This window comes from Cryptotermes secundus, unplaced genomic scaffold, assembly GCF_002891405.2.
Source record: "Cryptotermes secundus unplaced genomic scaffold, Csec_1.0 scaffold1244, whole genome shotgun sequence".
In the NCBI taxonomy this organism is placed as follows: domain Eukaryota; kingdom Metazoa; phylum Arthropoda; class Insecta; order Blattodea; family Kalotermitidae; genus Cryptotermes; species Cryptotermes secundus.
Window position 1 is genome coordinate 565,008 of NW_019733849.1, and position 12,855 is coordinate 577,862.

At 38.2% G+C, this 12,855-nt stretch overlaps 1 protein-coding gene across 2 annotated transcripts in view; it reads left to right on the forward strand.

The window, feature by feature from the left end:
- Positions 1–12,855, forward strand: part of LOC111868310 (ribosomal protein S6 kinase beta-1) — a 41,217-nt gene that overhangs the window by 7,291 nt on the left and 21,071 nt on the right. The window contains exons 5-6 of one of the 2 annotated variants that reach the window (XM_023858855.2): positions 4,033–4,095; positions 8,966–9,094. In XM_023858855.2, the coding sequence (XP_023714623.1) occupies positions 4,033–4,095; positions 8,966–9,094 (192 nt within the window). The remainder of the gene's footprint in view (positions 1–4,032; positions 4,096–8,965; positions 9,095–12,855) is intronic. The other variant, XM_023858856.2, reaches the window with a different exon arrangement.

Here is a 12,855-nt window from a genome sequence, read left to right on the forward strand (position 1 = left end):
CACCTTACTCCCACTGTGAGATGTATATATCAGACAGCATCTCCTCTCAGCTTCATTCATACCGCAAGCCATCTGTTTACTTAAATTTATGTAGAATGTAGTAACACTGAACTCTCACTCACCTCCAGCTAGTGCTGAGTTCAAGAAAATGTGGATCTTTACATCCACCCCCCCCATACTCCTTCATGGCACAGTGCTTAATTAATTAAGCACAGGGACAACTTCACCTTTACCATCAAGAACTCCCTGGTGTTTTAAACATCCACCCCCCCATACTCCTTCATGGCACAGTGCTTAATTAATTAAGCACAGGGACAACTTCACCTTTACCATCAAGAACTCCCTGGTGTTTTAAACATCCACCCCCCCATACTCCTTCATGGCACAGTGCTTAATTAATTAAGCACAGGGACAACTTCACCTTTACCATCAAGAACTCCCTGGTGTTTTAAACATCCACCCCCCCATACTCCTTCATGGCACAGTGCTTAATTAATTAAGCACAGGGACAACTTCACCTTTACCATCAAGAACTCCCTGGTGTTTTAAACATCCACCCCCCCATACTCCTTCATGGCACAGTGCTTAATTAATTAAGCACAGGGACAACTTCACCTTTACCATCAAGAACTCCCTGGTGTTTTATTTCTAGCTACATAATGTTCACAGTATTGTATTAGGTAAGAGTTAGAAGTGAAGTTTTGATTGTGAATTGTTGTTTTCTGTCAGTTTATATAAAATATCTTGAGGAGAATTGAGTTTCATAATATTGTACACAAATTTTAGTAAATGGTTGGTTTATGTGATGGAATAGTACCAAATTCATGATGTGGTGAATATGTGAAGATATATAAATGTCATATGCTCCTTCACTGTACTGTGTGTTATGTATTTATACTTAGATGGATGAGTCTGGGGATAAAGCATTTGGCATTGACACATGTAACCAGTTAGTATAGTGGAGGTATCTCCAACCATGGCTCATGAGCCTTATGTGGCTGTTTTGAACTGTTAGTGCAGAATATGGAAGAAAAATATTGGTCAGTTTCTTTTTAGTAAAATCATAAATAATAATGTTCCATGGAATACATGTACCTAAGGTACTCATGCCCTCCAATTGATGACTATATGCCCGCTTATGTTCAGTAAATTTGGCTGTTCCTGTTATAGTATATCAAGGAATGCACCTGTTGAATTGACTGAACAAAAAATACTTTGTANCTTTATCAGTCATCTGAGTAACTGTCAACTTCTCAGGCAAGACTCACTGACCTGGATGGAGTTGTCGATAATTCTGTAGACCCACACTCAAGAGGTGCTCAGTTTGAGTCTTGATAGGAACACTGGTTATCCCAAAATGATTTTCGTGGTATCCTGGCAAATATGGGTGTAGCGTCCTATAGTATTCCATGATCCTTCCAGATTCTTTCCAATTCACGTGTCATACTACCATTTCACGCAGTATAGTTTGCAATACTGAAAGTGTTGTAAAACAAACTACAAAAATAAAGCAAGAATCTGCTCCATTCTACAGCTTATAGATTGTGTGGTGTCAGATTGAAGGATGAATGAGATCTATGAATTGGAAATTATTTAGAGGGAAGTAAAGGTACTTCAGTCTTGATGGCGTGTCCCCAGACCAGGATATGAACCCGGGTGAAAGCTGGAGTGCCAAGACTTAGACATCATTGATGTATACGTTCTTTGTCATGTTACTAACACCTAGACTGTCTGCTTGAAGGTCTTTGTCATGGAAGAATGGACTTTTGTTTTGAAATAGCACAAAGAACTTGATATATGTATTACAGATAAAATAGTAAGAGCTGCATTCTTAATTAGCCACATGACATCACGCATACTCAAGAAATTGAAAAATTTTAGGTTGTAAAAACCTGTAAATTGTCTTCCATTTGTGGAATATTTTGTAAATGGGGTTAAGAATGTCAAATGATAAGAGAAATGGCATTGGCATCAAATTTTTCAGATCAGTATTTCTTCAGTTTATGGTTCACAAACTGAGTTGGTGTTGTCATGTAGTGCAGTATTTACTTCCTACTGCAGACAACCTTTGTGGTATTTTATAGAATCTTATAACCCCACCAAACAAAAATTTGTCTAAATAAGTTCTGCGAAGAACTTAACAGTCAGTTCATAATTATACATCATTGACATGCCCATCTAGAAAACCTGCACTGCAATTTTATGGACAATTTTCTGTTATTTGTAGTGGTTACTTGTCTTGTAGGTTCTTGGCGTAACGCTTCAATTCTGTGATCTTCAGAAAGTGTTCCAGTACAATGATTACTATTGAAATATACTCCTTGCTGTCATGGTTGCATTGTTTTCTTATAGATGAAATAAACTGACTTGAACTTCAGTCCACACATACAACAACAAAATTTAAAGATTTTTCTGATTTTTGTTTCTTGAAACAAGTAGTCTTTGTATTTACAAACATCCATTATCATGAGTTTCCAGTATGCAGGGTGTGATGGAGACATACTGGGAATTGTGCGTGTCTTGTTTAAATGAAATCTGTTTGGATTGAGCAGGTTAGCTCAGACAGTAATGCTTCTAACTTGTGTGTTTTGGACATGCAACGACACCAGCTCAGTCTTTCCACGTGAATGCCAGGATGGTGCTGAGATAAAGGCCATAACAACTTCCATATCATTCATTAATCAATCTAACTTTCAACCCCATAAAGTCTGTGATAACTGTATCATTAAGTAAGTCACAGAGAAAAAAGGAAATCCATTTAGGGATTGTTCTGGGTAAAGAAGCAGAGGCCCCATGGGCATTGTGAGTCATATTAGATATGTTGTGCAGCTCCTGTTTGGCTGTTGCTGTATCATGCACACAACCATGAGATTACCTGTGACCTGTGGTATTGACAGTGGCTCAGGCAGTTTTCATTTGAACAGCATCCATAGGTATGTTGTTTGTCATTGTAGACAGTGTCCAATAAAATAAATTTGTCAAATGTAGCTCTAAGTTTCATACTGTCACAGTGTTAACTATTTTTTGTTGTTTGCTTAGCATCACTGTCAGTATTGAGACTGTATAGTGTTGAATGATAGGATGATGCATGAATGATAAATTAGAGAAGATTTGGAAAAAAGCAGTAATGGCCTAATCATTATACTGTCCCAGCTGGGGTGTTTGTGGTTTTCCTCAGTCCCTCCCACCAGCCTCTGTTAGACATCCTCTCATTTGATGCTGTATAGTTGAGAAACAGTGATGTAAAACAACCCACTGAAATAAATCATGACATGGGCGTCCACTTGAAGGTCTGCACAAGTATCCTGTTCGTAAGGCACTCGTTTGGTGCAATCTGTGACTTAAGTGATGAACATTTGTTGCTCAAACTGATATGACTAAGCATATGTAATTCACACTTAATTATTATTAAGTCCACATAATCAGGGTGTACCTTTATGAATAATTGTATTTAAGACAGTTTTTAATTTTTGTATTAAAAGAATTAGATAACTTGATGCCATGCGGGGTTGCTTTAGCATTGGTGTTAAATGCGTCACATTGCAAGATGTTGGAAAATGTACACTTAATCCTTGACGTATGAACAGGTTATGTTCCAAAGCCCTGTTCATAAGTCAAGACAATATCAGTGTGCTTCATGCCTCCGCCCTCACACTCAAATCATATTGGTGGATGAGCCTCAGTGCATTTACCATTTTAATTAATTTGTATGCTGTTTGTATGGTTGATGGGTGTTTGTGAGTCGAGCACTTGTGTGTAGAGAGGACCAAATTTATGTACATATTCATCAGAGTTTTGCAGATAATTCATTCTTCCACACACCAGTTATGTATTCAACCAATCATTGACCCGGTTGTGCAGCATCTCTCACATCATTCATCCACTCACCCATTCTTGTATTCATCCATTTGTCCGTGCACCCATGAACTCGTTGGTTCATGTGGACTGTGATGCTATGAGATTAATCCTAGTGGCTTTAGGTTTAAATCACTTGAATGGAGATGTGACTCCTGTTATTTTGTTTTGTTCCAGCTTCTACCTATCAGAAATAATACTAGCACTTGAACATTTACATATACAAGGAATTATTTATAGGTAAGTAGGAGAGTAATTGTGTCCTTAGTGTATATTTCAAATACCTGTATCTGTATGTTCAGTACATTTATGTAGAAGTAAAGTAAAGCTATCCCTGTAACAGGCCGTGAAGGCCCATAGGGTTGTGAGACATTGAGGGTCCCACACTATCTAGACAATCGGCTCAAAGATGGCGCTAAGGTTGTCAGCCTTAAGCGCCGGCCGCGCTGTACTCCCCAGGAAATTTATTTTTAATTAATTCCTGGTACTCATTTCTTTTAGAGGCTGAGTAAACCCCAGGGCCTAGTGCAGCTGGAAGGATTAGGTTAACTGAAAAAATCCAATGACCTCATCGGGACTTGAACCCACAACCTTCCGGCTTGTAGCATAGCCCCTCAACCACTATGCTACCGCGTGCCCCACATTTATGTAGAAGTCTGTATAGAAATGCGGAAAATAGAATCCAATTAATTGATACAAGAAGTGAGTATAACCTTTGACCTTCAGTCATCCAATCACACAAGTGTTTATTTAAAACTATTAATATCTTAGATAAAGATTGTGTAATCACATCCTATAGGCAATTCATGTTTCATGTGCAATGTCAGGTCTTTCTTCAACAAGTTCACAGAAAAGAATGAAATGTCAGAAACCTGCCACTTTAATACATTTTCAATGGAAAATTTGCTCACTACTGAAAGAAAGTAAACTGATCCAGTAATCTGAATTGGAATATGAAAAATGCTGTTCACAGTTGATTATATACTTTAAAAGACACATGGCATTTAGGAAGGCAGATCGGTCTCTTGTCTGTTGAGACAAAACCTCACAGTTTCTTAAAATCTGCATTATTACATTAGTACAACTTCTGAGTCTTCTAACAGAGAATAAATGTATTGCCTTTTTATAGCTTTTAAATAAAGGCTTTACAGTGATATGTTGTTTATTTTTATCAGCACTACTTATATCATCAAATTTTCCATTTATTTGTTTCCTAAGTTTTTTAAAGGGCTGCATTTTGCTTCACTAATATGGATGACCTCCCCACCAATTACTCTGGATCAGCAAGGCTTTGCTGTATGTTTATTTCTAAATGTATAAACACTGTTGCACACATTAAATGAATGAATCTTGATTTTGAGTATCATACGGCTGTTGTACTGCAATGTGGAAAGCAAATGGAAAAACTACCACATTATCACTTTTCCTGGATAGTCTCTTTCCAAAAACAGAGATACCATGTACCCCGAGATGTTTCCTCTGGAGACAAAACAAACTGGAGGGGCAGATAGAAGTGACCAGAAGACAAGGAAGAAGACATAAGAAGATGCTGGATGACCTTGGGGGCAGAAGATGGTATTTTTATTTGAAGGAAGAAGCTTGTGATCGCATTAAGTGGAGGAACTGTTTTGGAAGACTGTGGACCTGTCGTCTGATGGATTACTGATGAATGATGAATGAACATTTCAGTGCAATGTGAAATATGTAGTCATCTCATCTGGGGTTCTGCCAGAGTGCTACCGCTGTAGTTTTGCTGTTCCATTACTGTGTAACCTCACAGCTGATGTAGCATTGTTTATTGGAATACAGATAATTGAATGTTTCTGCTCCTCCCTCTGTTCTCACACTGTGCACTTCTTACATATAGTTCATGCTTGACGGGAGCATCAACTCCTGGTATCCTGAGGTGACCCTCTTTTTCCACATAAAATAAACTTTAATCTGTGATATGCACAAAGAGAGCAGTTATAAATTTTGAAGACTTTACATTTCTTTTGACATAAAAATTTTGTTGCTGTCATGTAACCGTTCCGAAGTTGTGCGAAAACAGATGTACATATGGACACTTGGACTTGTACAGATATTTTGAATTGTAAATTAATAATCATTTTGTGTATTCAAATGTACATTATGAGAGCCTATTTTCAGTAGTTCTTTAACATTTGAATGGTGTCATTCTCATCCTCTTATCCTTAATATTAATCTTTATTTATCACAAGCAACTGAAGAGATGATTAGAATTTCAAACACTTTATCTTTCTGAAGATTCTGATACAAGTAGATAAACAAATGCCGAGAAAATTCAGCATTTCAACACAGCTAACAGAAAAACTATTTTGAAGTACTGGATTTACATGCATCCAACATAACCAGCCATTGTGGTGTGATAACAGGGGCACTATAATTTTTGCCACATTTCCATGTGATGCTTGTTCTTTGGCTTATCCACTGCTAATGATAGTCTGTTGATCTCTTGATGACTGCCATAGTTACAGTGGGATATCACAATTATCAGCTTCATGCAAAATTTTATTCAGTATCCTCTCAAGATTAAGTCCACATATAGGTGAAATTATTTGGGATTTGATCATGGGTCTCGATGTAACATATCGACTACTGATCAGATATTTTGCATTAGTCAGATACTGGAGAAGAAATTGGAGTATAATGAGGCAATACAGCAGCTATTGATATACAGTAGAACTTGGTTATAACGTCATCAAAGGGACCTAAAAATAGTGTCGTTATAAACGAATGTCGTTGTAACCAAAATGGGCACTTCCACTGTAGCCTTATGTTAGTCACGTAAAAATCTACCAAAAACCGAGTTAAAATGTTGCATTTTTTNCTTCAAGAAAGCCTGTGATTCATGTAGGAGGAAGTATTGTACAGTGTTCTCACAGAGCTTGGGGTAACTGTGAATGTAGTTTGGCTGATTAAATGTGCTTGAATGAAACATATAATAAAGTCTCTATAGGTAAATGTTTGTCTGATATGTTTCTTATTCCAGATAATCTAAAACAAGAAGATCCTTTATCACCAATGCAATTTCATGTGTTAGGGAACGGAAGTAGCAAATCAAAATTTGCTTCATTAAATAATTAGGAGCACATTAAATTTGGATAATGCTTGCTACCATTCAGTTCAGAACCTTTTGTCTTCTTGTTTGCTGTGTAGAGTTATAAAAATTAAATTATACAGAACTCTAATTTTGCCTGTGGTTCTGTATGGGTGTGAAACTTGGTCTGTGACCTAAAGGAAGGAACGTAGACTGAGGGTATTTGAGTATGGGGTGTTGACGGGAATATTTGGACTGAAAAGGAAGGAGGTGACAGGAGGCTGGAGAAAACTGCATATTGGGAAACTTCATACCTGTGCTCTTTGCCAAGTATAATTAGTAAAAATATTATATTTTTGAACATTATCTATCATCTTGTCTTTATCTAAAAACCGTCTTGTTTATTTTTCAGAACAACGTTTCGGAGACTGGATTCTGAAAAATAAACAGGATGGTTTGTAGATAAAGTCAAGAAGATAGATAATGTTCAAAAACATAATGTGTACTAATGTGCCATCATCACAAACTTTTAGATCTTATTTAGTATAATTAGAATGATCAAGTCGAGGATAATGAGATATGCAGGGCATGTAGCACGTATGAGAAGAGAAGAAATGCATATAGGATTTTGGTGGGAAAGCCAGAAGGAAAGAGACCACTAGGAAGACCTAGATGTAGAAGGTGATAATATTAAAATGTATCTTAGAGAGATAGGGTGGGGTGGTATAGACTGGATCAAGACCGGTGGCAGACTCTTGTGAAGGTGGTAATGTTGGGAAATTAGCTGACGGACAGCTGTCATCTCAAGAGGGACTCAGCTCCATTGAGTTATTTGGTCTCATGACAACATTTCCAGCATACAGCAGGATAATGCAGGTTCACTGTGTACAAATTTAGCACATGACTGATATACTACTATGATTTGAAACAAATATCTCTGATCTTATCTTCAGTGTGAGATGATGATTAGTCCTACATGAGGAAAATTAATAAATACTTGTCTTACCTGTATAATTTATTGCAGTGAGATCCATTCTGTAGAATATGAAGGTCAGGAAAAGGTGGTAGCTTCAACAGTTTCATTCGCATTCCAACTTATTTTCTTCAGGATTTCTACTTTCATTGTAGTTAAGCACAAAATAGTTCGCGATTTTCTGGCCATTTCTTCACTTGTTCACTACATAAAACTAGCATTAGTCGTATGTAGCGGCATGCACTTTGTCAGCACCACCACCACTACTGCCGTCATCATTATCATCATGAACTTTGTAGGATTAGGTTGTCAAGTCATTTCCTGTGAATTGTGAGATTGTAATTTTTGTTGTCCTATATCTGATGCTCCCCTCAATCAATAATGGAATGCCAGTGGAGGGGTACAGTTCATTTCCATTGTTTCCAAATTTTTCTTTTTTTTGTTAGTTCAGTTTGTGCTTCCCCTCAGGAGCACACGGTAGCATGGTTGAGGCACTATGCTACAAGCCGGAAGCTCACAGGTTCGATTCCCAATGAGGTCATTGGATTTTTCAGTTGACCTAATCCTTCCAGCTGCACCATAGCCCTGGGTTCAACTCAGCCTCTGACAGGAATGAGTAACAAATCTTCCTGTGGTTTGAGGGCAGCCAACCAGCGGGTAATTGTGACAACCTCAGTGCCATGTGTGAGCCAGTTGTCTAGAAAATGTGGGAGGCTCAACATCTCAACCCTATGAGCCTCCATGGCCTGTTACCAAGGATAGCTTTATCTTTCTCTTCCTCTCCAAATATATTTAGAACTTTCCGTGGGTAGGGGGATAGGTTTTGAAGTGAAGTAGATGGAGTAGTTGCTTTGTTGTGTTGGCTGTGCTGTGTGATGATAGCCAGTAGTGGGTAAAACATGTGACAGCAAAGCTATTAGTTACTCCTGTTAAAGTAGTTATATTTCATGGACTTCTACTACTTAGTTATATGTTAAGAGGTGTAATGGTTCAAGATATCTGTTAATGGAGGTTAATACTTAAGTTATGTGATTTAACTGATAAACTGTATATCAGCAAATACGCTGCTTCTGTTGCAGGGATTTGAAGCCAGAAAACATACTGTTGGATGCACAAGGGCATGTTAAACTAACGGACTTTGGCTTGTGTAAAGAACATATCCAGGAAGGCATTGTGACGCACACATTTTGTGGTACCATTGAATACATGTACGTACAGCTTTGTGCTTTAGTATAGAGGTTTATGAGTTCTTACATATAACAAATATGAAATGGCATGCAGTATTTTAGTCAGGTATTCTGATGGGAAGAATTCACATGGATAGATGGAGTAAAATTGATATGAGGATGTGGGCAACTGGATTCATGTAGTGCAGGATAGAAACCAGTGGCAGGTTCATGTGGACACAGCATGGAATGACAGGAAGCTGCAGGAGGTGGAGAAGTGCTTGGCTAATGGAGCTCCTGTTAGTTTTTGAAGAAAGCCTCTGCCCCTTTAGAATTACATAACTCAGACAGGAAACCCATTGGCTGAGAGCTCAGTCAGATTTGAAGAGTACATTATCTGGGATATAATGCTGTGTAGTCCATTGAAAGTCAACCAACTTTTCAGAGGAACACATTGCCTACAACTCCAGGGTCAAATAAACCAAGCAAGCTACTGGTATCGTGCTCGACTTCTTCAACCCTGAAGATGGAGGCAACATGTTCTTCCAAAACACTGGTTGACTTTCAGTGGACTGTGGTGTGTTATATTCCAGAAGATAGTACTCTTTGTAAGTACTGCTGTGAGAATCTCAGATCCTTCATCAACCTCTTAATTCCCAGCACCGATTTTTCTCTGTCCTGTCTGTCCTGGTCACCTGTGGTAAACATCCAACCCGGTATCAAGCAGATACTGTGATGTGGGTGGTGGGTGGGGTGGGGAGGCATAGCCTGGACTAATTACTCGCTGGCATCTAGGACGTCTGGTACTTCAACTCAGTGCCCAGTCATATACCCTAATGCCATAAATCTTACATACAAGGGTAATTATTCTTACCTTTTAGCATAGTGAGTAAAGCATTGATTGGCTTATTGAATTATTTAATGAAAATTTTTAGCTGCATAGATTATGTTCTGTTGAATCATTGAATGATTGTGTAAGTCATGAAGTGGAAATGATCATGGCTTTTGATGTACTGTCCCAATGCTGGCCTGGAGAGACTGAGGAAAGCCATAAAACTCTGAGATAAGGCAGCAAGTTTATGGACTGAAATTTGAGCATGGAACCTGACACGATGCGTGAATTCTGCCCAGTTGAATGTGATGTGATGATTGAGTGCATATTGACTGTGCTGCCAAGTTGTTCGGAGAATGGCGATAAGCGTATTCGGGTAGATTGTACAGAATGGCTTGAAAAACTCTTTTAATACTTCCATCTCTGGCCTAGCTATAGGCCCAGTCATTTTTCACAATATGTTAGTGGGCTGCAAGATTTCACAGCAAATAAATTAGCTGTACATGCATTCAAAATTGCAAAAAGTAGCCACATGCACAATCTAGGAACAGAGGAAAGACTACAAATGTTACTATGTGTTATTTGTCTGATATGGTAGTATGAACAAAGTGCCAATAAATGACCTGCCTTGGATAGGGGCATGCAAGTGTTAAAATTTAATAGGTGGATAAATATTCACATTATGAGAATGAGTGATTCTTGAAGTTTCATTCTGTAAGAGAGATGCCATGTGAATAACTGTTGATTCCTCATAACACCATTCATTAACTAGTCCAGAACATAGTCTCATTGTAGGAGTCTGTGAATATGGTAATGATTATTCTGGTTCCACAAAAGTAGCAAATTTCTTGATCAGCTGCATAACTACAAACAACCAAGAAAACACTGGCCTCTAGTGTATAGTGTAGTAGCATCTGCAACAGAATAGGGCCATTGGTAGGTGGGTTTCCAATGGCTGCATTTGAGATGATTTAACCCATTTTGCTTCTTGCTTCCCAATAGAGAGCACTCAAGTTCTTGCTTTGTTGCATCTTGAAGAAGTTTGCACTTTTCTTTTGGGAAGCTTTGCCAGGTTTGTTGCTCATTTTGCACTACCCAGGTGACACGTATGACTCAAAGAATGTCATTGACGTGAGCAACCCCTTTCATCAGACATTTTTAACAAGCCGTGCTTATTAAGTTATTTTATTTGGAATTTCAGTTTTAACTTTATATTATTCCCTTCTATCGACCAGAACTTGTTTCGCTTTGGTTGAATTGAATGTTTAACAGTTCATACATATGTGCATGATTATAATAGCTCAGTCAGTATAGTGACTAGGTCACAGTGGATGGCTGAGGAATCAGGTCAATTCCAGACAAGGGCAGGAGATTTTTCTGTGCTTCAGAATGTCCGAACTGGCTCTTGGGGGCTCTTTCCCAAGGATTAAAGTGAAGCCTTGAGCTGACAACAGACTTGGACCTGGTGTCAAAGTTAGGAATGTGTGGAACTTACCTGCATGCCCCCAAGCATCTTTCTGCCATGGTGCTTAATTAAGCACTGGCAGAAATTTACCTTTATGATTGTCTTGTAGCAGTGTTGTGCGTAATTTTCTTAAGATGTACAGTGAGTGATGACTTCACTTTCAGTATGCTACAGCTTTCTGAAGCTTAAGAATGTTAATCCAGTTGCACAGATGTTATGATCCAGTCCAGACAAGTTTGGGTCTTCATTAACATGCCTTGTATATCATTACTAAGCATTAATTACATGTCATACCAGACCTGTTCATTAGTTGTTAGAACAGTGTGGTATGTTGTACTGGACATTGGACATGTATCATCATCATCGTCATCATCATTGTCTTGCATAATCTGTTTTGTTCCCAGAATTTGAAGTAGAGCCACCCGTATTTTCAGAGACCTGTCAAAATTTTTTTCTTTAGCTTGTCCTGTATTTTGTTTTATTTAACAGCACACTCAGTATCAAGACTATGTACAGCATCAATGATAAGATGATTAATGAATATGGAGCAATTGCTCAAATGACAATAGGCTGGGGAAACTGAAGTGCTAGGGAAAACCCTGCTCCAGTGCCACTTTGTCTGCCACAGATCCCACTTGGCCACACTGGGGTCAAACTCAGACTGCTGTGGCAGGAAGCAGGTGACTAACTGCCTCAACTATGGCATGGCCATTGGTTTTTCCTGCAATATTTCTTTTATGTACCATTTAACTTATTTTCTACCCAATAATTCAACAGCTGCAGTTATTGAATGTACATAGGGTCAGTGTTGTTAGGCAGACAGAAATCTATACAGCTGAGCTGTTAATACCTAATCCTAGACCTTTTGAGGTTGAAAGTGCTATTGCAAAATTGAAAAGGTATAAATCACCAGGTAGTGATCAAATTCCGGCAGAACTTAATACGCAGGAGGTGAAATCTAATTACTTCTATTTGGCATAAGGAAAAATTGCCTGATCAGTGGAAGGAGTCTGTTATTGTACCAGTTCACAAGAAGGGTAATAAAACTGACTGTAGTAATTATCGGAGGATATAATTGCTATCAACTTCATATAAAATTTTGTCCAATATTCTTCTTTCAAGGTTAAGTCCATATATAGAAGAAATTATTGGGGATCATCAGTGTGGGTTTCGACATAACAGATCAACTACAGATCAGATCTTTTCAATTCATCAGATATTGGAGAAAAAATGGGAGTATGATGAGACAGTACATCAGCTATTCATAGACTTCAAAAAAGCCTATGATTCAGTTAGGAGGGAAGTATTGTACAATATTCTAATAGAGTTTGGGATACCCATGAAACTAGTTAGGTTGATTAAAATGTGTTTAAACGGAATGTATAGTAAAGTCCGTGTAGGTAAACATTTGTCTGATAAATTTCCTTTCCAGAATGGTCTAAAACAACGAGATGCTTTATCGCCACTCCTTTTCAACTTTGCCTTAGAATATGCCATAAGGAGGGT